Source organism: Eptesicus fuscus, chromosome 6 (genome assembly GCF_027574615.1).
Source record: "Eptesicus fuscus isolate TK198812 chromosome 6, DD_ASM_mEF_20220401, whole genome shotgun sequence".
Lineage (NCBI taxonomy): Eukaryota > Metazoa > Chordata > Mammalia > Chiroptera > Vespertilionidae > Eptesicus > Eptesicus fuscus.
In genome coordinates this window covers 29,615,470-29,642,660 of record NC_072478.1, presented here as the reverse complement: position 1 = coordinate 29,642,660, position 27,191 = coordinate 29,615,470, and the positions used below count along the sequence as shown (strand labels likewise).

The window sequence follows — 27,191 nt, the reverse complement described above, 5'->3', positions numbered from 1 at the left end:
CAAGACTTTTGGGTTTAGTACTGACAGTCCCAGGAGACCCAGACACACTGGGGTGCTTGGTTACCCTACACTGTATGACAATAGGGTAAGCAAATGCCCAAGAAGCCACCTGTGGCCAAAGGCCACTATCTGGTCCCACTTCACAAGTCAGTTCCCTCCTCTTGCTCAGGAGTACCAGAGGAGGTTCGGATTGGTTTACTCTGGGTCAAAGACGGCTGGGCTGTCATGTGGTACACACCAGGTTGCTAGGGGCTGTTTTCAAGAGGATGGGGAGACCCTGGAGGTGGATAGTTCATGCCAGGAGCTTCTGTACCCTCCAGACCTCAGTTTCTTTTTTTAATCCTCACCCGAGGATATTTTTCCATTAGTTTTTAGAGAGAGTAGAAGAGATAGGGAAAGACAGAGAGAAATATCGATGTGAGAGAAACATTGATTGGTTGCACCCTGACCAGGGCCCAGGCCGGGGAGGATCCTGCAACTGAGGTACGTGCCTTTGACCAGAATCGAACCCGGGATCCTTCAGTCCACAGGCCGACACTCTATCCACTGAGCCAAACAGGCTAGTGCCAGATCTGTTTCTTTAAGGCTGCTCCTCACTGCCTCTCCCATATGTCTTCTGGCCCAGTTTCCCCTCCATTGCTCACAACTTCCAGAAAGAGAACTTTGACTTCTCTAAATCAGTCGTGTGCATATGGCACCATGCCCCACTTTTGGTTTAACACCCTTTTTGGCTGCAGGCCCTGGGACTGGGGTGGGGGGTCCTAGGTGCCCCCTCAGAACAGTGGGAGCTGGCACTACCCAATGGTGGAAGGCAGCAGCATTGGTGTTTTAAAGCTGGGAAGGTCAGTGGACAAGTTTCTTCCTCTCTCTAAACCTGTTTTCACATCTTGAAAAGGGCAATGCGCACGTCCAAGTGTGTCTGCACTATGTGGGGAGAGCCCTGCCTGCAGGGGACACTAATTCAATTCAACAAAAGTGAACCAGAGCACCTGCTGTGCCTGAGCTGGTGCTGGACACCAGGACGCAGCCCTGAGCCTGTCCTGGGGTCTCTCCAAGAAGTGGGACACAGATGAACCTGCCTCTTGTAAGGGTAAAAGATAGAACAGGGCGCTTCCTGCTGGCTTCTCTGTGAAAACCACAGCAGTTTAGGATTTACTGGCCAAGGTATTGTTTGATTTTCTGAGGGGTGATGGGGAGACCAGCTCATCCTCGGTACAATATTTTATCGAGAACCCCAAAGGGGCTGTTTCACACCCCAGCTTCCCCAGTGGTGTCCCCATGATGAAAGCCAAAAGGACACAGGAACATGTGGATCATATTTGAAGTGGGTTAAAAATAAGGAAGCTGGAAAGGCGGTTTGCTTTTTCAAAGATCCCAAGTGATTAGAGAGACATTTGTTCAAATAAGTGATTAGAGAGAAATATGTTCATTAAGGCCTTATGCTGGCTGTTCTTTATTAATTCATGGATTCCTATACCCAAGGAATCGTTAGTCCTAACATGCAGATGAAGATGAAGAGGACCAGAAAGGGTCACTGACCTACCCATAGTCACACAGACTCTGGCTGGCAAAATCCCTAAATTGGCCTCACTTTCTGCATTCTTTCAGCTGCCCAAACCACCCTGCCTTTTACAGGGGCAAGGCTGGAGCTCTGGTTTAAGGCTGAAATACCTTTGGAGAGGAATACCATGGTGCCACCTGTCCCCCGTGGGAGTTGAGCACCTAAAAGCAGATTTTCCTGAATGTCAAGAGTAGGAGAGAAGAGATGGAACAGGAAGTCTGAGGAAATAAAACCCCAAGTTCTCCAGAATCTGGGAGGACTATGGAGTTTCCTTTGTTCCCCATATAAAGAGTGCCTAGTGTATGTACAGGCACAGCAGTGAACAAAGCAGCCCCAGTCTTTGCCTTGGAGGAGGGTAATTTTATTTACCTACTTATTTATTTATCTAAATACTCACCAAAGGATACACTTTTCATTGATTCTAGAGAGAGAGAGTAAGAGGGAGAGAGAGAAACACTAATAGGTCACTTCATGTACATGCCCCAACTGGATATCAAACCCACAACCCGGGGCACATGCCCTGACTGGAAATCGTACCTGGACCACTCACTGCACAGGATGACGCTCCAACCACCAACCCACACACAAACCAGGGCGAGGAGATTGACTTTAGACAAACACACTCCTTTATGATAAGACTCAGATTGGAGAGGGTCAGGATGCAGTGAGAAAGAACCGTGGGGGGAGGTGGCTTGGGCTTCCTGGAGATGGTAACATTAAATGTGGAACTATAGGAAGAGGATTGGGGCAGAATAAGCCTTAAAGCCTGCCTCTGCAAGGACCTGACTTGGCCCCAAACCACTGCCATTCTACCATCCCATCCCAGTTTAATTCTCCTCCTCCACTTTTTCTTTGCAACCTATCTAACTAGTCACTGCCCAACGCCACCTTATAACACATCCTCTAAAAAACTATCGTGTCCATCTATGTACTGTCCTGTCCCCTCTTCTCCCCAGGACTGAGGTCTCCCCAGCAAGCAACGCTGAGAGTCCAGCTCACCATTCTATTCCCAGAGCCGATGGAAGGCACTTAATAAATATTGGAATTAATGTGTCTCCTCAAACTTTAAAATGCCCCCAGGAGGCACGCGGGGCATACAGGTGGGCAGGCATCGGTTCTCCAGGCCCTTACCGCAGGGCCTTACCGCAGATACTTGGCCAGTCACCCCCTCCCCAGGCCTCCTCTCGGTCGGGCGGTGGGCATTATAGAGTGCCAGCTGTGTGCAAGGCCTGTGCTCGGCAGGGCGGCCCAGTAGCACCTCAGGCCGGCTGCCTCGGGTGACCCACGGCGGACACGGTCCGTGCTGAGCTCTCCTTTTCTCCTCGCTGACGTCACCACTTATTATGACACTGGGAAGCCGACCGCACCGCTTGCCCAAAGTCCTGGAGTCCTTTAGCCTGCCTGGCCCCACCCAGGCCGTCTCCCGCTGCCTACCCCAGAAGTCAGCCAGAACCAGCGCTGACCACACCCCCGGCGCCGCCCGGCCGTGACATCAGGTGGCGAGACCGTGACGTTACGGAAGCGCGGCGGGGCAGCCAGCCACGCCTTGCCATGGCAACGGCGGGGTGAGCCGGGGCGGGCGGCGAGAGAACCGTCCCCCAAAGGTGGACGCGGCACGGCTCCCTCCCAGCTCGCGCGGGTCTCTGCAGCCGTGCGCCTTCGTTAATCCGCGGGCAGCGGCCTACCAACTCCGGAGCGGCCGCAAAGCGCGGCGGCCGTAGTTCGGCGCTACCTGCTGCCGCAAAACGGCGGGCGCGTCGCTCGTCCCCACCCCGCGCTGTGACGTCGACGCGCGCCCAGCAGTGGCGGCGGCTGCGCAGTGGGCGCCGCGCCCTGCCCGCGACGCTGGTGGCGTAAGTGAGGTCCGCGGCGACGCTGCGAGCCGGGCGAGCCGGGCGCCCGCGCGGCGGGGACGGCCCGCGCCCAACATGCGGAGGCCAGCAGTGTGGGAGCGGTGGCTCGAGCGGGCGCCGGAGCCGGAACGAGAGCGGGGCCCGTAGCGGGGGACCGCGTCGCGTTGCCGAGGGAGTCCGGGCCACCCAGCTCGGCCGGTCGGCCACTGGGCCACGGCCACGGCGGAGGCCGAGAGGTAACGACGCGCGCGCCCTCGCCGGCTGCCGCGGCCACGCGCCCGGCCTTGCGGCCCCACCCCCGCGGTCCTGGACCCGCCGCCCCTACACTCAGCGGACCCCTGCACCCCGTCCACCCCCGCACCTCAGAGCTCGCTATCCCTACAATCCACCCTCTGGACCCCCGCACCCCAGATTCTTGTGCCCGCACAATCCGCGAACCCCACACTCTGAACCCTGTAACCCCATACCGCCACAGATCCCACAACCCGGACCCCGTGCTCCAACATTTCCCTGACCCCCCCCACTGACTCCACTGCACCTACAGCCCTCTGACTCTCATACTTACCCCTTTCTGCATTCCAGACCGTGTCCCCACCCCCAGTGACCCCCAGACTTAGGCCCTGTCACCTTTACACTTACTGATCCCCAGATTCCAGGCCCATCTCACAGTGATCCCTTACTCCACACCCCCACTGTCCACCTAGCGTCCCCCACACCCCCCCCTCACTCTCCCCCCTCCGTGCTCAAGCTCACTGCCTACCCCCCTTGACACCCACTCCTCCAGCTCTCTCCCCTGGAGTCCCGCTTCTCTCATCATCCCTCCCTACAGTGGCATACATATTTCCATTCCCCTTTGTGGTCCTGAAGGTCTTAGGGGGACAGCCGGGAGGGCGGCTTTGAATAGGGAATGGGTGTGCAGCAAAGAGGGGCCTCATCTGGGGTGACCTGTTGCGGGGTGCTGCTCAGGTACTCCTGGTTTTCAGCCTGGCTTCGTCCTCCGCCTTTTGCCCTTACCACTGGCTTTGTTTTCTGGAAACACTTCAGATCCCAGAGGGGTGGTGGGAGGTCTGTGTGCCTAGCCTTCTCCACAGGCCACACTGATCCCACCCCTGATCCCTTCCCTGCCTGGGACAGCCCTTCCCCTGCCCCAGCTTACTTTCGGGGGTTAGGGGCTGGGGGCCCAAGAGAAAGCCTTGCGGTGGTGTCCTGGGCAGGGATTGTTTGCAGAAAATGGCCCTGGAGAGTTTCCCGCGAGTAGGTGGAATCCGGCATTTTTTCCCCAGTCCCTTCCACAGGGGCACCCGGGTTGGCTGCACATTCATCCAGTGGTACTCCATCTGGTGGGGCTCCAGCTCTCTGTCTCTGCCAAGAGGGGGGTTGGTGTAGGGAACTTCACGGACAGGCTCCGTTGGCATTTGCAGGCCCGGGGTTCACGGGTGTGAGATGAGTGGGGAAGCACAAAGGCTCCCATCCAGGGGTAAACCACCTGCCAGGAGCTGCTCTGATCAGGGAAGGGGTGGCCGCTGCAGGGGATGGATCACCTCTGTGAAGAACAGATTGTGAGTGAGCCAAACCCACAGGTTTGAAAAGGGGAAGTTTGTTGTGGTTGCCAGTAGTTAGTTTCTGTTTTTTACTGTGTCTCCACCAAATTGTGCTCTGAGATGGGAACTGCTCTGGACTCTTTAGGCTGATGGGCAGGGGCTGGGTGCAGTGTCCCCAGGTACTCACACAGGCCTCCCTGGAGTCTCCAGGACCCCATTGTTTGTCCCCCACCCCCCACGCCTCTACCCTGTGGATTCTGTGGCCTTGTCTCTCAGGAGTGGAATGGGAGGGCTGCTTGGGTCACAGGGGATGGGCCCAATCCCAAGTTAGAGAGCCAGTTGTGTCTGCTGCATGTGGAGGTGTTAGTGTGTGCAGGAGTGGGGAGGCTAGAATGTGCAGAGTGGGGAGGCATACATATTTCCATTCCTCTTTGTGGTCCTGAAGGTCTTAGGGGGACAGCCGGGAGGGGGGCTTTGAATAGGGAATGGGTGTGCAGCAAGGAGGGGCCTCCTCTCTCGGGACTGGGAGATGACTGGGTTCTCCACCACAGCAGCAGGCGACAGCAGGCACAGGGCTGGTTTTTCCGTGCTCCATTGGCAGTCAGCCCTTCACTTGTAAAGTGGCTTCTTGTCTGGTTCCAGTCCCTCTAATTTCTCTGAAGCAGATGGTGACGGGCATCTCATTACCTGGCTCTGGGCGTCCCTGCGCTGTGACAACAACCCTGTGCAGACTGACTTCTTTGAACTGCTGGTCTGGTTCCATCTGACTCTCCTTCTGATTATACAGTAATTACCACAGGGTGGCAAGAGGAAGCAGGTGAGGTTTTTAAAAACTGAAAAACCTTCCTCTGTGCTCATCCCAGCTTGGGGAGCTAGCATGCCAGCCAGTAATTTGGGAAGCAAGGCATCTGAGAGGAGTCCCAGACAGCTGTGGAGTCCGTTGTATTGTGGGGACTTACTAGTGGGTTTGAGCAAGGTCCCTGCGAGGCTGAACTTAGGGACCGTGGCATCTCCCTGGGATACCACTTGCCCCATGGTTAATTTTGCCATCATTTCTGGGCCCCCACAAGCTGCCCTAGGCCACCTTAGGAGCTGCAGGGTTCCTCGTTGTCTTGGTTGTGGTGGGGTTGGGTCCCTGTCTTGGCATATCTTTTCTGGGCCCTGAAAACCCAGAGGTGAGTAGGCAGGACAAGGAGCTGGGCTAGGTAGGGGCAGGAGAGATGGGGCTGCCACCCTTTATGCCTCGGTGACATTCGGTCGGTTGGCCACCTTTGTTTTAACCCTGAAGGGGAAGGCAGGTCCTTGTGAAGGAGCCCAGCATGTGGTTCTGGTTCTGGTGATGAAGCAGTAACGGGGGCTTCATCCTCTGTCTGTGGCCACTGTCATGCCCAGTGGAGGCCTTGCAGTCATGAGCTCTGACTGCCTGGTGGGGACTGTCCCTGTGGTGTCTCTCCATGCTGGCACAGCTCTGGATGCCTGAGCTGAGACCTGATTGGTCTAGAAGACCCCTACTTTGGGCAGCTCCGCATCTGTCCCCTCCCATTTCGAGAGCTTTGTGGAGTCTTGCTGGGCCACTTCCTGAGTCCCCACTGCACTCAATGGGGACAATGAGGAAGTCGAGGCCTGAGTAGCCTGCTGGAGTCAGGAGGACCTGGCTTTGATGAGGCTCCTTGGTAAATAGGGTGCTACAGTTCTGGGACCCGGCCCAAGTTGGGCCTTCTCCCTGTCTCCTCTCACCCAGCCTCTCTCTAGATCTTGTCTTGGGTCCTCTCCCTTAGAACGCCTTAGGGCAGTGTGAGGTCCCTCTTAGCCTCCCCCCATTCAAGACAGCCTACTTGGGATGGGTCCTTTCTTACCCAGGAGTTTAGTGGCATCCACAGTTGGAGGCCATGTCATGGTAAAAGCAGTCGTATTTGCTGTCAGTTCTTGTCAGCCTGTGTCCAAAGACAAATGGAGTAGCGCACCAGACACGGGATGCAGTCTGCTTCTAGGTTATATCTCAAACTCCACAGAAGCATGTTGACATGGAGGAGGGAGGACTGAGGCTGGCAGATCTCGTGCAGGCTTGAGAAGGCTCCCATTAAGGGCAGGGCAAGCACTGCTCACTTGGGGTACAGCCACCCCAGTTGACAAGGACCAGAGGATGCAGGGCTCACTGTGCTTGGCCCTGCAGGGCAGGGAAGGGACTTCCGTCCTTTTGTCAGCTCCACCTCTGGAAGCAAGAGTCTGGCATAATGTTTTCAGAAGATTGGAAGAGCTGTCCGAGGACTTGCTATTGCAGGGCAGCATGGCTGTAGGGCCCCAGCCTCCACAGGGACCTTGTGTTGGAGGTAATTCTGAGATGGCGAGTGTGACTTGTTTCTCTGCTTGCTGTGGTCCCGCCAAGGGCAAGCTGGCAGGCACATGATGAGGCTCTGCTGGGCTAGACAGTGGGCATCCAGTGGCTGCCCTGAGGAGTAGGCCTTACCTCCTGGCAGAGAGAGAGGCCTGTGGGTGTGGTCCTAGACCTCATTCCTCAGGTCAGCCAGTATCTCTCAAGTTTTCCCAAGTTCACCTGGGCACCTTGGGGACTAGGAATCCCACACAGAAGATTATGGGCTGGGGGCTCACAGAGAGACTAGCAAAGACCCCTGGGGTTGATGGCTTCTAGAAAGGTTCCTGGACAGGTTTTTACAGAGCCTTTTCCCTGTGGTGTACGAGGGCACCCTGGGTCTCAGGGACCTCCTAGGGACAGGGCTTTTCTCAAAGCAGCCCCAGTTGTGACAACCATAGCTGTCCCAAGATCTCAGGCCCTGGGCCCAGAAAAGACATCCCGCTGTTGGGCCCAGGAATTGGAAGTCTAAGGAAGGAGGTGGAGAGGGGACTGAGGGAGGCAGAGCATCCGGCTGCCCTCAGGAGTAAGCCTTACCTCCAGGCAGAGAGAGAGGCCTCTGGGCTCCTCTGCACCCTCCTGGTCTTGTCCCCACCTCCAGGCTGTCCAGGGTGAAGTTATACCCGCCCTGCTTTCTCTGGCTTCTTATACAGGCTGGGCACTGCATCCCACGTCCCATACGACATCTGCTAGATGGGAGACAACTGGGGAGCTGATTAGAGGGCGGCCCTCCCTAGTCTAGGAGAGCAAAGAGCACAATGGACAGGGCAGCTGCTCTGCTGTCCATCTCCAAAGCTGGGAGTCCAGCCCCACTGGCCCTAAATGTACTTTGTGGCTTGTGCCCCTTGCTTGGCAGGCTGCAGGGGGACTCCAGGTGTCTCCCAGCCTTGGGCCTCAGCTTCCCCATCTCATATGGTCACGATGGTACCTGGCTCGTGGGCAGTGACAGTTGCTTGGGAGGGACAGGTTACTCAAGACCTTCAGCAATGCTGGTAGCTTGGGGTGTGAACTGTGTGTATAGTTGTATGCCACTAGCCTCGTTAAAAAGCAAAAACCAATGGGTGAAACTTATTTTAATTAACCCAATCAATTTATTCATTTTTGATAATCCTCATCTGAGGATATATATTTTTTAATATATTTTTATTGATTTCAGATGGGAAGGGAGAGGGAGAGAGAGAGAAACATCAATGGTGAGAAAGAATCATTGATCGGCTGCCTCCTGCACACCCCATATTGGGGATGGAGCCTGAAACCAGGCATGTGCCCTTGACTGAATTGAACCCGGAACCCTTCAGTCCACAGGCCAACGCTCTATCCACTGAGCCTAACCAGCTAGCGCCTGAGGATATTTTTCCCACTGATTTTTAGAGAGAGTGGAAGGGAGAGGGGCAGGAGGAGAGAGTGAGAAACATCAAAGTGAGAGAGACACATCGATTGGTTGCTTTCTGCACAAACCCTGACCAGGTCCAGGGATCCAGTCTTCAACCCAGGTATTTGCCCTTGACCGGAGTCAAACTCGCCACCCTTTTGTGTTCCAGGAGTTGCTCTAACCACTTAGCAACGCAGGCCAGGGCTTACTTCAGTATATTTAAACATGTAATGGGTGAGAGACAGCTTATTCTTTCTTCTTTGATTATGTATTTTACACTGAGGTTTATCACTATTTGGACAGTAAATATTCATTGGAATGCTTGGTTTTAAGAAATACACAGATTTGGCCCTGGCCATTGTTAATATAAAAAGCATTCAGACCTGTAAAGAATTTTGTGAGTTTATTTGAGCCAAACTGTTGACGGATGCCGGGAAGCAGAACCTCAACGAATTGAGATAATGCTCCGGAGAATGGGGAGTTCATACCTTGTTTTTATAAACTTACCATCAAAAGGAAAATACATAAGTAGGTTACATGAAATTCATTTGTGATAGATTAGGGAGGTGGGAGAAGGCAAAGTGAAATGATGGACATATGCTTTTTTTACATAGATGGATACAGGATAGTTTAACATAATTAACAGTTGATGATTAACTTGATAACAATAACAATGAGGGAATGTCCTGGTGCCATTTGTTGTGCCCTGAGGGGTCCAGGAAAAAAAGAGAAGTTACAAGTTACCCAGACATCTCACAGATATGTTATCTTAGAGGCAAAAAGACAAATGGGCTCAGGAAAGATCTAAGTTGATCTTTGTCAGGGAAAATATCGGCCTAGGACATGACTACCCACTATAACCTGTTTGTAGTTAAATGTTTAATTTTCAGACCATCTTTTATGGTTATTTTAGGTCTTTGAGTTTGCACAACAGCCATGCAGGCCTTCCCTGAACTAGTCAGGTTAGCATGTGGCCCCTTTCGTCCACACCATGGTGGCTCAGTTGGTTGGAGCATTGTCCCATACATGAAAAGGTAGCAGGTTTGATTTCTGGTCAGGGCACATACCCAGGTTGCAGGTTCCATCCCCGGTTGGGGTGCATGTGGGAGACATCTGATCAATGTTTCTCTCTCCCTCTCTCTATTCCTTTCTCTAAAAAATCGACAGTTTAAAAAACAAACAAACAGATTTGAGTAGAAAATGGCACCTGCCGGGAAGTCTGTCAGCCCTGCCATGGGTTCTACACTCCCCGCATAAGCTTGAGCCCGAGGATGCTGGGAGCAAAACAGCTTTGTAGAGGTGTGGCCACATGCAGTAGTGTAGGTGCCCAGCCAAATTTAGTTTCAGACAAACAACCCAAAATTGCTTGGTATAAGTATATTTCAAATACTGCATGGGATACACTTACATTAAAAGCTATTCGTTGCTTATTAGGCTTTAGTGGTAACAGGGAGCCTGCATGTTTATGTCTGGGTGGCTGTGCTGGGTGTGCTGGGCCCGGGTTTTGATTTGGTGTGGGAGGCTGGCCAGCCAGGTGGGAGGTAAAACCCTTATGACTGAATGGTGACTCCTAGCCCAACTGCTGGGTGTTCGCTGGGTATAGGTCCTCAGGCCCCATCTGGCTCCTGCCACTAGCATCTTGAGGGGGAACTAGAAATCTGGGTTTTTAAGTAGCACCTCAGGTGACTCTGATGCAGCCTTCTTGGTATTGGTGGCTGTTCCACCCCCGGGCTGATCTTGGGGAACCAAAGTCAAGGTGCTGCCTGTTCAACAGTGTGAGAAAGCTGCATCCTTGCATCTGTGGCCAGAGACAGGACTAGGCAGCTCTGGGGTCTCCAGGTTTTTTTCTGGTCACTAGTGTGACTGGGCCATCAATGTGAGGAGGGTGTGTCCTAGGGGGTTGGCTTTCTGAGCCTCCAGGTGAGCAGGAGCCTCGTGTGTTTACAGATGTGTGTAAGCCCCAGGTGAGTAGGAGCTGTGTAGTATTTTGACCAGGTTTAAAGCACTTGGGTATACTGTGTGAGCTCATGCCCCCTGGACCTGGGGGCCAAACCTGTCCTGGGTGGTTATGGGAACTCTCTGCATACCCTCAGACCTCACCCAGGGCCTCTGGGAAGGCTGAGGCTGGCAGGTTGGTGTCAAGTACCCACGCAATCACGGCTCAGCCCCCCTTCTCTCCACACAATCACGACTCAGTCCTCCTCTCTTGCCAGTTTCTATGCTTGTTACTTTCTATGGGTACACACCTCTGATTCCTTTGTGACAGAAACTTGTTCAACATGGACCTAAGGGCAGGAGGTGTGGCTCTGGCAGTCACCCTGCGTGCCCACTGAACTTTGATCTATATAGGGACAGGCCCTATTCTTCAGGCTGCCAGCCAGAGTCACATTCACTATGACTTATTATTATTTTTTAATTGATTTCAGAGAGAGAGAGAGAGAGAGAGAGAGAGAAAGAGAAAGAGAAACATCAGTGTGAAACATCGATTGGTTGCCTCCCACACTCGCCGGAACCTGGGATCAAACCTACAATCTGGGTATGTGCCCTAACTGGGAATCGAACCCACTACCTTTTGGTGCACAGGACAATGCTCCAACTAACTGAGTCACACCGGCCCGGGCTCACTATGACTTTTAAACAGCTTTATTGAGATACCATTTACTCCCCTTTTTTATTTGAGATACAATTCACAGACCATGATTCACTGACATGGACACCTCAGTGGTTTTTAGTACAATGTTGTACCATCAGTACTTCTGTTTAATTCCAGAATTCCATCACCCCAAAAGACACCCTGTCCCCCGTTAGTACTCACCATCCCATCCCCCAGCCCTTTGGCAACCATGAATCCACTTTGTGTCTCTGGATTTGCTTGTCCTGGACAGTTCACATAAATGCAATCACATGCTGTGTGGCCTTTTTAAAAAATACATTTTCGTTGATTTCAGAGAGAAAGGGAAAGGGAGAGAAAGATAGAAACATCAATGAGAGAGAATCATTGATCGCCGCTTCCAACACGCCCCCTACTGGGGATCGAGCCCACAACCCAGGCATGTGCCCTTGACTGGAATTGAACGTGGGACTTTTCAGTCCACAGGCCGACACTCTTATTAACTGAGCCAAACTGGCTAGGGCCGTGTGGCCTTTTGTATCTGGCATCTCTCACTGAGTATCATGTGTTCAAGGTCCATTCAAATCATAGCAAGTGTCAGTGCTTCACTTCCTTTCATGGCTGAATATATTCCAGTGGATGAAGCACACTGTTTATCTGTTCATCAGGTGATGGATGTTCGAGCTGTATCTTTTGACCTTTGTGAATCATGCTGTGTGGACATTATGCACAGATTTGTGTAGATGTGTCTTCAGTTCTCTTTGGTGTGCACTGAATAGCTGGGTTTCTGGGTCATAGTTGTCTCCATGTTGAACTGTTTGAGGAACTGCAGACTATTTCTCACAGTGGCTGCACCATTTTACGCCCCGCCCACCATGGATGAGGGTCCACTTCTCCATATCCCTCAAACACCTCCCCTCCCCACCTCACACCTCCCCTCCCCACCTCATATTTCTCACAGTGGCTTCTCTTCAGCCATTTCTGTCCTGGACTCTGACCCTTTAGCATGGCATCTCTGCCTTCTCAAAGTCTGGGAACGCTGACCAGTTTCCAGAACCCTGCCTGTCCTCTGCCCTGCACTTTCCAGAAAACCAGAAGTTAAGAGCAGGTGCCAGTGCCCCAGTCACTGTGGTGGCGCTGGCTAGGTCCTGCACTTTGAGACTTTCACAGACAGATAAACAGACAGCATGCCAGCCTTTGGCCTTTGGTCATAGTGAGTTTTGCAGTTGGGCACCCTTGATCACTCTCCCAAGGAGGTGTGTCTTTAAGTGACCCAAAGGTGTCTGGTTTGAAGGGTGTCTTACCCCAAGAGAGCTGGCTGGCCCTGTCTCCCTCCTGCATGGTCAGGTCCCTTGAGCGGGACTGGCCCTGGAGGTGATGCTGAGCCCACTCCAATAAAATCAGGGAGCTCTGGGCAGTGTCACTTTCCATGTGTTCTGACCAGTTTGCAGGTGTCTTGGGGGGCACCTTTATTTCCTCCAGCATAGGTCCCACCAGAACTTCTGGCAATGAGGATCTCCAACCCTGCATGTTCCTAAGCTTTGCACCTGCTAGGTGGGAGGCGAGAGCATCCTCCCCATCCACTTGTTCCTACCAAGGCTGATTTTAGGAAATGCAAAAGCCTTGTTTTCATTGTGCTCACTGGGAGGGAGTTAAGTAGAACTTGGGGAAGGCAGTGAGGTGGGTCCTGCCCTGGAGCCCCAGCCCCAGGAACCATCTCCTGGATGGTGCACTGTTTGCCACTTTTCTTTCTGTGCAGGGATTGTTTCCTATCCTGCAGAGGGTGGGGACAGGGCTACACCTACATGGCTGTCACTAGTGCTGCTTTGGCCGTTCCTCTGGGTTATGTGACCTGGATAGAGAACCTCATTTACCTAAATGTCAGTGTTTTCTTTTAAGTCAGAGTCCCCATTTCCCATGGTGTCCCCACTACTGAATGTTCCTTTTCTAACCACAACAGGCTGAGAAGTGAGAGCCTTTCTGTTAATCTGCATGTCGTACTAGAAAGACAGAGCGATGTGAGGCCATCTATACCTCCTCTGCAGCTTTGTCTACTTTCTCTTGGATCTTTTGGTCTATTTTATATCATTTGTTCACCAGTCTCTGAGTTCCTGCATACTGCCCACACAAAAGGCTGCTGTGTCCTGGAGGAGCTTATGGTTTGGGGGCAAGTACACAGTGACTGCGTAAGTGCTGCCCCATGGCAGAGGGGTTCAGCGGTGGGGTGGCTTCAGTGGTGACATTTGCGTAGGGACAATGAGTGGGCACCACACTTGAGCTTGAGGGAGGGACAGGAAGAAGCTGCTGGAGAAGATGGAAGTTTGAAATTTTTGTTGTTGTTAATCCTCACCCTAGCATATGTTTTTATTGATTTTTAGAGAGAAAAAAACATGTGAGAAATATCAATTGGTTGCCTCCCATAGGCACCCTGACTAAGTATTAAACCCGAAACCTAGTATGTGCCCTGACTGGGAATGGAACCTGTTACCTTTTGGTGTATGGGACGACGCTCCAATAAATGGAGCCCCCGGCCAGGGCCAAGGTTTGGGTTTTTAAAAATAAACTTTATTTTAGAACAATTTTAGATTTACAGAATTACTGTGAAACTGATGCCGATTGCTGAGTCCCCCCATCTTCTGTCAGTGTGGTACCTTCGTCACAGGTGATGAGCCAGGACTGAGATGTCATTAATAACTAAAGTCCATATTTACTCAGATTTCCTCAGTTTCCCCGATGGCCTCTCTGCCCCAGGACTTCATCAGGATCCCACAGGACAATCAGTTGTCACATCCCTTAGGCCCCTCTAATTGAGATGGTTTCCCTCTTCCACTGTGGATGCCCTGGACCGTCGTGTCCTGCAGGACATCCCCAGTCTGGGTTTTCTGGTGTATTTTTTTTTTTTTTTTTCATTGCACTGAAGGGTGTGCCCTGCTTATCTGTCACCTTAGGGTCTCTGCTGTCCCCATGGCTCCCCACTGCTGATGCTGACTCTTATCTCCCTGCCAGGGTGCTGGTCAGGTGTCTTCACTGAGAAGTTCTTTGAGGCCAGAAGTCCGAAATCAAGATGTCGCAGGGCTGCGCTCCCTCCTAAGGCTGTGGGGGAGGGGTGTCCTTCTGCCTCTCCCAGCTTCCAGTGGCTGCCAGAGTTTCTTGGCTTGTGGCGCATCTCTGCCTCCATTGTCACGTAGCCTTCCTTTCCTGAGTGTCTCTGTCTCCTTTTCAGAAGGACACCAGTCACGGGTTAGGACCCACCCTAATTTGTAAGTAAGGTCACATGCCCAGATACCCGGGGTTAGGACCTATTTTGTTGGGGACACATCTCAGCTCACATCAAGAACTGATACAGTGCTGGAACCATAGTTACCCTGGGTAGCAGAAGTGCCCAGGATGGGCCTGGCCTGACCAGGACGAGGGGCCCACAGGTACCGTCAAATGAGATGGGACACCCCTCTCCCCTTGACGGACAGTTAGCTTAGAATGAGGTGTGAATGAGGGCTTAATCACGTGTCTGTGGGGAGAGGCCAGTGCTGTGAGAAGCGCACACTGAGATGATGGAATGTGCCACACATGCTCTGTCCAGGCCCATGTGTACCAGCCCCAGGCAGCAACACCAGTGTCTGTCTTCAAGCCTCATATCCCTTGTTGCTTCCAAGGCTACACTCACAACAGGGTCCACTGTGCACTGTGCCAGGTGGCCTGTGAGGGGCCACCCCCCAGCTTCCTTCCTCTCCCCCAGCCCTCATTTTCCTTTCAGCTTTTTAGGTGGAAATTTTCAGATGTACCCAAATGTGGAGAGGGTACAGTACTACCCCCGCACCCTCCCCAAGACCCCTGACCCAATCCAAGTACCAACATTTGCCCAACAAACTCAGTCCCCTTCCGTGTTCTCTGCAGCACCCTAGCAGGTTCTCTGGAGCCAGTACCTGCAGTCAGTACTAGTTCCAGAGCTGCCACACACCAAGGCCACTCTGTCTGGAAGGCGTGTTTTTATGACCCAGACTGTTGCTTGACTTTGGTTGCTGTGGTCTGAGTTTGGAGTTTGTAGCAGCAACCTTGCCTTTTTGTAATCTTAATTTTGAAAACGTTTCAAGTCTGTTGAAAGCATGCAAGAAAAGTACCCGATACCCTCTGCTCCTCATGGGCTCACTGCCACCTGTGGATGTGTGAGAGCATCCTGCCACCTCGTGACCATCCCCTGTGCTCTCTGGCCCTCTCCCAAGAGCATCGATGTGTCTAGTCCACCTCTCCATGATGGGTGCCGTGATAGCTGTCCCTTCTCACAGGGGGACAGCTCCTTCCTCCATCGGGTCCTGGTCAGGACCTCAGGCAGGAACCCTGCACGCCCTCTGGGGCAGCACTGACTGTGCTCATCCCCCAGATCACTGATCAGGCCACCTGCTTGGCACACTCAGTCCCGTGTCCATCTGCTTGCTGATGGCACTTCTCCCAGGTTCAGCTGTCTCTTCTCCCTTCGTCTGTATCTTGGTGCTTTAAGACCCATTTCTGCTGAATCTTTTTTGACACTGGCCTTATCTCCAGGCGCTGTGTGGTTGGTTCCTGTGCAATCATTGTGGGGCACTTCCTTCCTCTCTGCCATGACACGATGTTGCAGGTGCCCTGGGACTTCTCAGCTACAGCCTCAGGTTGGGCAGGTCTCCCAGGTCCCTCTGGAGTTTTGATGCTTAGATGCCAGGACATGGCTCCTGGGGTGCCGTGTTCCTGGGCCCAGGTGAGTCCTGGGGAGGAGGCCCTGCCTCTACATGTCACTGAGTCCCCGGGTAGAGGTAGGTTCCTGATGTGGGGGAACACGGGGACATACGTGTCCAGAGTTGCCGAGAAGGGGCTGTAGCCAGGATCATCTGAGTCTTGGTGCTTCCAAGGCTACACTCACAACAGGGTCCACTGGCACTGTGGGAGGGAGTCTGCCTGTACCTCCCTTAGACTTGCTCTGGCTCTGGTCTGGGGCTGTGCCAATGATGTCAGCCAGGGACTGTGACATCACTAACTAGAGATGGTCAGAGAAGAGGCCCCTGCAGGGGACCCAGCCCCTGGCCCTGACAAGATGGAGGACCCCAAAAAGAACAGGGCAGGTAACTCACGTGAGGTGCGCATTGGTGGAGAAGCAGGGCCCTGATGTGGAGCATGAATCTATGAGACACACTCAGTGTGAACACAGGCGGGACAGCAGCTTCCAGGAGCTGCCTGGGGATTATGTCAGCGTGGAATTGAATTTGGTCATGCGGGTCCACACGGAGCTCACACCCCTGGAGGGCCTGCCCTCTGTTGGGGAAGCTGAGGGTTGAAATTGGGGGCCATTCTAGTGTGGTTGAAGATGAAGGAGGAATGAGAGGTCCCTTCCTCCAGGATAATTGCTTTTAACTCCTGGGTCTGGACTGAGGTCAGACACTCCATTCTCCTGAGGCTTTAGGTCACCTGCTTTGTCCAGGTGTGTGCTGGGCTGGGCATTCAGCTCTGGTCCTAGCCCTGACTCAGACTTTATTCCCTCAGGCAGGTGCTTGACTCACTTTGCTATCACCCTGCAGGTCCCATCTGGCTCAGAGCATCCGGGAGAGGACCCAGAATGCCCCCATGTGGCTGGTGGGTGGTGGGGCGGCAGCTCTTGTTTGTGGGATGAACAGGGGCTGGTGTCCTTGGGGAAGGGTCAGGCCCCTCACCTGCCTTCCTGTGCCCATTGTCCCCTGCAGGTAGTGTCTGTGTATCTTCCCTGTGTAAGAGGGCTGCGTGGGGCCCAGACACACTGCAGTAGGGGTCACTGGGGTAATGTTGGGGGCTCAGGGAGGGCAGCATGTGCACTGTACTCTGTAGTCCTGACTGGCTGCTGTCTCCCCATAGCTGGCTGGGGCCAGGTGGGTTTGGTACATACACAGAGCCTCCATGCTTGTGGGGCTGTGACCCTTCTCCATGTTGGTTGTGCCCAGGTCCAAGGGTCACATGCAGGCTAGGCACCTCCTTGTGCCTGGTTATGTGTGTGGTCCCTCTTGAGAGGACTGCTAAGCATGGGAGGGCGTGGACACGTGTGAGATATGCACATGTGTGAGCATGGGGAGGGGTGTGCATGCATATGGGTATGTAAGCACAGGAGGGAATGTGCACACGTGTGTGAGAGCACGGGAAGGTGTGTGTGTTCACTGCACCTCTTGAGTCCCTGCTGTCTTGTAGTCCCACCTCTCTGAACACGTGGCTGGGATTCCTCTCTATGAGGTGCCTACTCCTTCTGGCTCTGAGGCTTGGGCCAGCTGTTCCCAGAACCAAAGCCAAGGGCCGACAGAGGGCTCTGTCCTTGGCCTGGTTCTCAGGGGCCCCCACTCTTGTTCCCTTTCATCATCGCCAGGGCCCTGTTCTGGCCTCAGGGTGAGGGAGCCCCGGGTCATGGGTTGAGATCCCCTGGGGTCCTTGCCCCCAAGGCCTCATGGTATCACCATGTCCAAGACACTACTACTCGCATCAGTAGCTGGCCAGATCCTCAGTCAGTGGCGAGGAGGCGGCTCTGCGGTCTCTCCTCTTCCTTCTTCAGAGGAACGACTCCTTGGCTTGGGAGGAAGGGCTGTGGGCACAGTGGCCCTTGCTCCTTTCTTCATCCAAGTTGGGGCTCCCTGCCTGGTTCTGGGGCCTCTGTCACTTGATTAGACTTCACCCTTCCCAGTGCAATTGTCTTTGAGCTGTGTTGTGGGCCAGCACTCAACAATGCGCATCTTATACTACCTTGATACATGGAAATCACAGTGGCCTCTGCCCCTCAGAAAGTCACAGGTCCCGCTTGTGCCTTCAGAGGTCTTTCCAGAATGCCATCCTCCTATGCCAGCCCTGTTAGTTAATGCCACCGTGCCAGGCTGTGCTCTGGACCCTGGGCTGTATTTGTGGGGCAGGGGGGTAGGTGTGTCTCAATCTTTTAACCTGTGTCTCTGTTTTTCCCCCAGCTGGGAGCCACAGGATTTGAGGTGGCGGGACCTGTCAGCAGAATGTGTCCTCCCCCTGCGTGCAACTTTGAGGCCACCGAGATGAGTTCCACGGCCTGGCCCTTGCGAGTACCCACATCTCATTAGCCAGGAGTCCGCCAGGTGCCATGGTGTGCTAGCCCCAAAGAGCCGCCCGTGACCTCAGGTCTCCATAGACCCGGGATTTGTACAGCAGCAGAGTCACCGTGGAGAGGCCAGGGTACCACAAACTTATGGATTTTGACAAGAAAGGAGGGAAAGGGGAGTCAGAGGAGGGCCGGAGAATGTCCAAGTCCGGTGGCCGGACCAGCCACAGCGTCCGGAACACGGGGACCAGTTCGGGGGTCCTGATGGTGGGCCCCAACTTCCGGGTCGGGAAGAAGATAGGCTGTGGCAACTTCGGGGAGCTCCGGCTAGGTGAGCCCCGCTCATTTGCATTCAGGGTATAGGGTGGGGGGAAGGCTGCCCAATGAGGTCGCAGTCACTTGCAGATGGCCTTCCTGATTATTGTGATCAGGACACAGGTAAGTGTGTATGTTGTTCTGTTCCCCGAGGAGGAGGTTGGGAAGAGGGGTAGACTCCCGACCTCTCCCCTTTGTGTCTGAGGAACAGCTCTGTTGGGGGATCCAAGTCCACATATGGGAGAGCTGCCATAGAAGCCTCCAGTGTCTAAGCTGGTGCACTGTTTAGCATTTGGTTGTCAGGAGCTGTGGGCAGCCCCAGGTTTAGGGTTTCTGAGTCCATGTACTATTAGGGGCTGGTGCCCACCTCTGTCTCTGGTGGGAGGGGCATGCAGGACGGCACTGGGTTGTCACATCAGTAACTAAGACGGTGGTGGGTGAGGGAGAGACAAACACCTTCCCAGAGCAGGGGGCCCCACATGCTCAGCCCAGCCTGCACAGAGGGACCTGAGCAGCATGGTGGCCAACTCTTCAGCTTCCCCTGACGGAGCTGCCCTGCTGCCCTATTAGGGTGTACATGGGTGTGTGCACATACATGTCCGTGGGCTCAATCTTGATCTGAAGCCTGTGGGGCTGGGGAGGGCTATACAGCTTTGTGGACTCAGACACCATCATGGGTCCTGTTCATTGGTGTTTGGAGCAGCAGCCTAAACAGTCCAGGTCTGCACAGAAAGATGAGTGGGCATATTTAGGGGTCCAGGGGGTGTAGCAGCTTTTGGCTTGAAACTTTTTTTAAATTGAATATATGTTCTTTTCTGCCTGGCTTCTTTTGCTCAGTGCGTTTTTGAGAATATCCATGTTGTCATGTGTGTCTGTAGCTAGTCGCTCTTTGTTATTCTGTCCATTTGTATGATTGTTCCCCATTGTGTTCATCCATTCTCCTGCTCAGGGATATTTGGCTGTGCCCAGATTTTGGCTATTATGAATAAAACTGTCCTGAGCATTCTTCTCCAAATCTTGTGTATGAGTGTTTTTGTTAAAGCACTGGGTCATGGGGGTCGTATGTCTTAAGAGAAACTGCCAGATCGATTTCCACAGTGGTTGTATATCTCCTTCAGGTAGCATATGGGAGTCTGGTTATCTCACATCCTCACCAGCACTTGGGGTTGTCAGGCTTTTTTCCTTGTTAGTGGGTGTGAAGTGCTGTCTCTGGGATTTATTTGCATTTTCTTGATAACTAACGTTGAGCATTGTTCTCAGATATAATGTGTCTTTTCTCTGTTTTGAAGATATTCTTTGGTTTCAGATTTTGATTATGCATCGTTTAGGTGTGGTTTTCTTTGTGTTTATCCTGCTTGGGATTCATTGGGCTTTTTGGATATGTATATTGACACTTTTAAATTACATTCGGAAAAATTTAGGCCATTATTTCTTTGTGTTTTTGCTGCCTCAGTTTACTGTCTTCTTCTCAGACTCCAATGTCATGTTAAGCGTGTTTGATGCTGTCCCATAGTTCCTTAAGTTCTTTTCCATGTTCTTCCCATCATTTTTTCTCTTTGCTTCAGTCTAGATAGTTTTTATTGCCCTGCTGTAAGTTCACCCTTCTTTTTCTCTGCAGTGTCCAATCTATTATTGGGGCCATCTAGTGAATATTTTATTTCATACACAGTATTTTTCACTTCCATTTGACTCCCCTCCTGTTCTCTTGAGATTTCCCATCTGCTTGTTTATTTTGCCCATTTTTTCTTTAAATCCTTAAACATACTTGTAACTGTTATAAATGCCTACGTATGTGGTGCATTTCACTTTGTTTTTCCTTTTTACAGTCCTGTTTTTCTCGTGTCTGGTAATTTTTTCTTGTATGTTGGATATTGTGGATGCCACGTGTCACAGACTTAAGTCTGGATTGAGGTTCGTCTTAAGACTTATCTTGACTCCATCAGAGACTGATTTTGGTTTTGTTAGGATGGGCTGAGAGAGCAGACATTACTCAAGGGCTGGAGTTGCCCCTCTCCCCACATGTGGGCTTTCTTAGCCTAAGGTCGGGGAAGTTCAGGGAGGCGTCTCTGGCATCTTCCCATCTTGTGTGGCCTCTGGAATCTTCTTTCTGTTCATAGCCCCGCCCCGTTGGAGTTGTTCTCTGCTAGGCCTTGCAGACTCTCGCCTTCTGCATGCATCGGTAAAACTGATAACATGAGCATTGGTGAGCACTCTCAGAGCCCAGAGCACCTGAACTCCCCCAGAAGTCTATAAATCCACAGACTTCAGATGCCGATGTGTGTGCACAAACACATGTGCGTGCTCACTTTAAGCTCAGGCTGGACTCCAAGGACTTTGGCTCTCCTAGAACTCATATGCAGTCAAAACATGAAGTTTCAACCGGACAGAATAAAATGACCTTTTACCATAAAGGATTGGTTAGACTTCGTGAATGTTTAAAATGTCTTTCACAAAATGTTGTTATGAGCTGGAACAGACAAACCACAGACTGGGAAGAAATATTTTCAGAGCACCATTTGACAAAGCGCTGATGGTGTTCAGGATACGTGAAAGGACGACAACTTGATAATAAAAGGACAGACATTCCAATTAAAAATGGGCAAGAGACTTGAACAGACACTTTGCATAAGCAGACAAATGGCTGGGAAGCACAGAAGGCACCCACATGTGCAGTACAAGCCAGCAAACCTACTAGAGAAGTGACTAGCCTGCCCACAGAAAGGCCCACAGGCAACGTTCACTACAGCTCTGCTTATAACAGAAAACTGGAAACAACCCAGGTGTCCCCCATGCTGACTGGGTGGGTCCCCTTGATGGGGTAAGGCTTCATTCAGCTGTCACCAGGAACCACGGATATGCCTCAGCACAGGAATTGAGCACATCATGCCATGTGAAAGGAACCGGGGGGAGAGAACACACCAGATGATTCTGTCTTGGTGCAGGTGGGGGTGGACCAAGAAGGGGTGTGAGTGGTGGGTCATTCTGTGCTTTGATAAGGGTAGGGGTTGCAGAGGGGCACGCATTGATCAGAGCTCATCAGATGGTACCCTTCAGATGTGTGCATTTCTTGGTAAATGTCACCTCCCACAGGGTAAACAAGAACTCTATGGACACACTAGAGGCCCAATGCACGGAATTCGTACAAGGGGCGGCGGCTGCCTCTGTCTCAGCCCTGCCTCAGCCCCACTGCTTCAGGTCTGGAAGGTCATCTGGTCTAATTAGCATATTATGCTTTTATTATTATAGATAGAGCTTGAGCTGCAGGCTGGAGTAGCTACAAATCAGAGAGATTCATGACTGATAGATATGCAACAGAACAGATAGCAAATAGTTCATTGTGTAATATAGGCAGTCAGGATGTAGCTGTTCACTGAACAGTTCCTTCTGTTTTTCTGTGTTTAAAACTTGCATAAAAAAATGGTGGGGTCGCCCTTGCTGGTTTGGCTCAGTGGATAGAGTGTCAACCTGCAAACCGAAGGGTCCCGGGTTCAGTTCCAGTTAGGGGCACATGCCTGGGTTGCAGGCTCAGTCCAATGTGCAGGAGGCAGCCAATCGATGGTTCCCTCTCATCACTGATATTTCTATCTCTTCCTCTCCCTTCCTCTCTGAAATCAATAAAAATATATTTTAAAAAATGGTGGGGTGAAAACACAGGAGGGACACTTATTTTTTATCAAAACCCAAGAACCAGGACTAAAAAGAGGCTCGCTTTTCCTTCTAATGGGTGTCTATGAAAAAAAAAAAAAAAAATGCCAATCATATGAATGATAAAATTCTTCAAGTGTTCCTGGACTAAATCTAACAGGGATTGGGCAAGCTCTCTCAGAGCAACAAAGCATCGCTGGGAGTTCATTCCCAGGAGTGGATGGGACAGTTCAGTATGAGATGTTACCTCCTTTGGTTCGGCTGCAGACTCCAGGACACCCTTCAGGGCTTTGAGAAAGTCAATAAGCTGACTGAATCACCATGGAAACCAAGGACCTAGAATAGCCACAACAGAGCAGAAGACACATACCCACGGCTGGGTGCCACAGTGGTGTGGACACCTCGGCACACAGAAGGCAGTGACTGACCAGTGGAGCAGACTAACACTGTGGAGAACCCTGGCATCAACCTCTGAGGTGGAACACATTGGTGTCTGCCTCCACGTGGGTGGGGCAGGAATAGCTAGAGTAAAGATGTCACCCTGACTGTCCAGCTGCAGCAGGCAGAGTAAGGTGAGGCCTTGAGGTGCGGACACACAGTGTGTGGCCATGTTTGTGGTGTTCAGGACTCGGTGATGGTAGTCTCAGGACAAAGGACAGGACGACACTGGGAGGGGCCATTGGACCAGAGATGGTGGTACAGGTGTACACAGCACCGTGCACAGTAACTCTCAAATGCACACGAGGGGCCGGATTGTGGTGGCCCCTTGTCTATATGGCAGGTCACCCAGCAGTAGTGGCTGGACTGTCTGGGTCTCTGCTGGCGTTAGAGACTAACAGGTGAAAAAATAGTTCTGTGAGGTTGGGTGTTAGCTCTTCCTCTGTGGGCACCTGCAGGTCCTGGTGGGTGGGCTCAGTAAGGCCTGCCCCAGGTGATCTTTCTAACCTGAGAGGGGTGCAGGTCTCCTGCCCTGGCCTGCTGGACTCTGTTCCCTGGGGAAGCCAGCCTGGGCTCTTTTGCCTGCTGGCACCATGGGCAGGGTCTAATCTGACATAGCCAGCCTGGAAGTGGGGGGGTAGTGCTGGAGGAGGACACAGGGCACCTGGGTAAGTCCTCTGCATGTCATGACAAACCTCTTTGGGTAAGGTGGGATTCTGGCCAGTGGTCCTTTACTCCACTGTCATGGGGAGAGGGGTGGGGAGGAAGGTGCTGGGATGAACCATGGTTGGGGGGCAGGGAGGGGAGGCAGAGTGTGGTCCACTGGTGGGAGGGACCTGATGGATGGGCACTGGAGGGACACATGGGCTGGTCCCAGACTATTTGCCACCTCCTGTCTGCAAGACCCATGTAGAGGCGTTGAGGAGACTGCACCCCTGGGGGTCCTGGGGATGGAGTGATGGGAGGTGGGAGATGCTTAGGGGATATGGATGTCTTTGGTTCCCATTGCAGCAGTGGGTGTTGAGAAGGGCCATGTTCCATTTTTTTATGGGAAAATTGGGGCACATTGGTGTGCCTGTAGGGATAGCTGCTTGAATGGTGGAGGCGGGGGTAGGGGGACTGCTTGGGTAAGCTAGCTGGGGCTGGTGGGGGCTGGGATCTGGAGTACATAGATGGTGGTGGGCAGAGGCTATAGAGGAGAGAGTAGCAGTAAGATAGGGTGGGAGCCCAAGATGTGAGGGTTCAGGGTAGATGGGGATACCTAAAGGGGTGCAGATATCTTGCAGGTATCCTTTTCACTCCCAGTACCTGGGAGGACAGGGCCAAGCTCAAGGGGGCTACTGGGGAACAGAAAGTGCCCCTTGGAGGGGGTAGGTCATGCAAGGTCTCCTTCCTGCTTGGGTGGGGGAGGAATGGGGGCTGAGTGTCCTTGCTGTGCTGACTTCTCTCTCCTCCACAGGAAAGAATCTCTATACAAATGAATACGTAGCTATCAAATTGGTGAGTCCAAGTTCTTCACACAACAGCAGAAACTATCCCCATGTGGGGTCTGGGGCAGGAGGAGGGGCAGTGCTACACCCCAGGTAACCCTCCACCTCCTCCCCATCCCTCCAGGAGCCCATCAAGTCGCGGGCACCGCAGCTGCACCTGGAATACCGCTTCTACAAGCAGCTCAGCTCCACAGGTACCGCCGCGCAGGGGCAGTGCAGGGCGGGCGCGGGGGCAGTGGGGGCCTGCTGCAGGCCCCCTAGGCATCTGTGCATGCTCCGCCCGCAGAGGGTGTCCCTCAGGTCTACTACTTTGGCCCGTGCGGGAAGTACAACGCCATGGTGCTGGAGCTGCTCGGGCCCAGCCTGGAGGACCTATTCGATCTGTGTGACCGCACATTCACGCTCAAGACTGTGCTCATGATCGCCATCCAGCTGGTGCGGGCTCTGGGACCCCTGGCTGCAGGGCGGGATGTGGCAGGGAGAGGAGTGGGGCGGAGCCTGGGGAAGGGAGCTGCGGGAGGGACCATGCAGGACCCAGGCAGATGGAGACACTTGCCCACTGCCCAGATCACGCGCATGGAGTATGTGCACACCAAGAGCCTCATCTACCGCGACGTGAAGCCCGAGAACTTTCTGGTGGGGCGGCCGGGCAGCAAGCGGCAGCATGCCATCCACATCATCGACTTTGGCCTGGCCAAGGAGTACATCGACCCCGAGACCAAGAAGCACATCCCCTACCGCGAGCACAAAAGCCTGACGGGCACAGCACGCTACATGAGCATCAATACACACCTGGGCAAGGGTAAGTGGCACAGGGGCAGGGCTTGGGGAGGTGGGGGGAATGCACTGACCTGCTGTTCCCCTGCTGAACTGCTGTTTCCCCTCAGAGCAGAGCCGCCGTGACGATCTGGAGGCGCTAGGCCACATGTTCATGTACTTTCTGCGTGGCAGTCTGCCTTGGCAGGGGCTCAAGGTGAGCCAGGGCATGTGGGGGTGAGGGGTTGGCCATGGCTCCCAGTGATGTTGCTGACCACTCTGCCTGCAGGCGGACACGCTCAAGGAGCGCTACCAGAAGATCGGGGACACCAAGCGGGCCACGCCCATTGAGGTGCTCTGCGAGAGCCACCCAGGTAAGGGCTTTCCCCAGCCAGTGCTGTGTTCCCTGCCTCGCTGTCCCTGTTGCCCCGGCCGTCCTCCCCCACCCCCCACGTATCCCCGCCCCTTGCCCACATCCACCCCCAGCCCTGCTGGCTCTTCTCAGAGGAGATGGCCACATACCTGCGTTACGTGCGGCGCCTGGACTTCTTCGAGAAGCCTGACTACGACTACCTGCGCAAGCTCTTCACAGACCTCTTCGACCGCAGCGGCTTTGTGTTTGACTACGAGTACGACTGGGCGGGGAAGCCCCTGGTATGTGGGAGCAGGGCCTGGGTGTGGGACGGCGCCCTGGACATGGGGGGCTTTACCCTCGATGTGGAAGATTTTGGACTCGGAGGGCTTTACCTTGGATATGGGGGTCCCTGGGCATTGGGGATGTCGGGCCCCACATGTTGGGGGTGAGACCCTGAATGTGGAGGGTGGGATCCAAGTACCTGTAGCCTTGGTGCAGATTCAGGTAGGACCCTGGTTCATAGGGGTGGAATGGTGCCCAGCCTCAGCACCCTGTCCTGCCCCCCCTTGCAGCCTACGCCCATTGGCACAGTTCACACCGACCTGCCTGGGCAAACTCAGCCTAGGGAGAAAGCCCAGCTATACAGCAAAAACCAGGTGAGGTGCCAGGCCCAGGACCCCAACAACCCTGGGGGGGCGGTGGAGATCACAGCCCACGTGACTCCTCTGCTACCCACTCACCCAGGCACTGAATTCCACCAATGGGGAGCTGAATGCTGACGATCCCACTGCCGGTCACTCCAATGCCCCCATCACAGCGCCTGCAGAGGTAGAGGTGGCGGATGACACCAAGTAAGACCCCGGGCAGTGTCGGGGGGCGGAGATGCCTTGGGCCCAGCTGATACCTCCTTTCTACTCTGCACCCAACTTGCCCCTCCCCACCAGTGTCCACTTCCCGCTCTCTCCCTCCTCCCAGGTGCTGCTGTTTCTTCAAGAGGAGAAAGAGGAAATCACTGCAGAGGCACAAGTGACCCTGGCGGTGGTTCCCCACACCCTCGCTGCAGCTCCTGGAGGAGCTCGTCTGGATGGCCCACAGCCAAGACACAGACTGTGGCCCGGAGCTGCTCACCCCACGTGGGTTATTTCCTTCACATAAGACTTTGGCCGAAATTTCTACACCTGTGTCTAGTCCTCCCTTCCAAGAGCATTAACTATTTAAAACAAGGAAAAGAAAACACAACGGCCGTCTGCCCTGCGCCCCTCGCCATGTCTGCTGAAGTGAGTAGTGTGACCTGGAGGCCCTGGCCACCGCGCCGTCCGGCTTGCCCGCCCCGTTAGTGTCATAAAGTCTAGCTCGTCTCCCTCTATCCAAAGGCCATTTTCTCGAGGGGGCGCTGTGGGGCATTGCTGCCAGGGGCGAGCCCACCCTGGGCCTCCCCAAACCGAAGGGGAAGGCGCGATGGGAGCCGCACCCCAACCAAAAGGCTGCACCGAAGCTTGAGCGGCGTGCCCCGCAGGTGTTCCTGCTGCACCGGCTCCTGGAGCCTGGGGCAGCCAGCTGTGTAGCCACTTAGGCCAGGGCTGTGCCCGGTGTGAGGGCTTCTTGTGTCTGTGTTCAGTGCCACTGAGCCGCAGGAAACAAGCGCCTTAAAGCCCCGTCTCAGCCCACAGGTGCGGCAGAGGCCAGGCCGTCACAGCCGGCGGGCAGAGCGCCGGGGCACTGGCGGCGGCGTGTGCATCCGGGTGTTGCTTTACAAAGTGTACAGAAATGGCACTTCTGTTTCTCTGATGCTTCCTGGAAGCCATAGAACTTAGGGGCTTTTTTAAAAAAAATAAAGGAAA

The 27,191-nt window shown here is 53.5% G+C and overlaps 1 protein-coding gene across 1 annotated transcript; it reads left to right on the top strand.

Moving 5' to 3' along the window:
* The first annotated feature begins 3,395 nt into the window (after window positions 1-3,395).
* Window positions 3,396-26,525, top strand: CSNK1G2 (casein kinase 1 gamma 2). The gene is made up of 12 exons (XM_008150672.3): window positions 3,396-3,650; window positions 18,248-18,682; window positions 24,209-24,249; window positions 24,364-24,433; window positions 24,526-24,674; window positions 24,807-25,041; window positions 25,127-25,212; window positions 25,285-25,369; window positions 25,501-25,649; window positions 25,923-26,006; window positions 26,095-26,201; window positions 26,326-26,525. The coding sequence occupies exons 2-12, from the start codon at window positions 18,499-18,501 to the stop codon at window positions 26,378-26,380; spliced, it is 1,245 nt and encodes a 414-aa protein (XP_008148894.1). The 5' UTR covers window positions 3,396-3,650; window positions 18,248-18,498; the 3' UTR covers window positions 26,381-26,525.
* The last annotated feature ends 666 nt before the right edge of the window (window positions 26,526-27,191 follow it).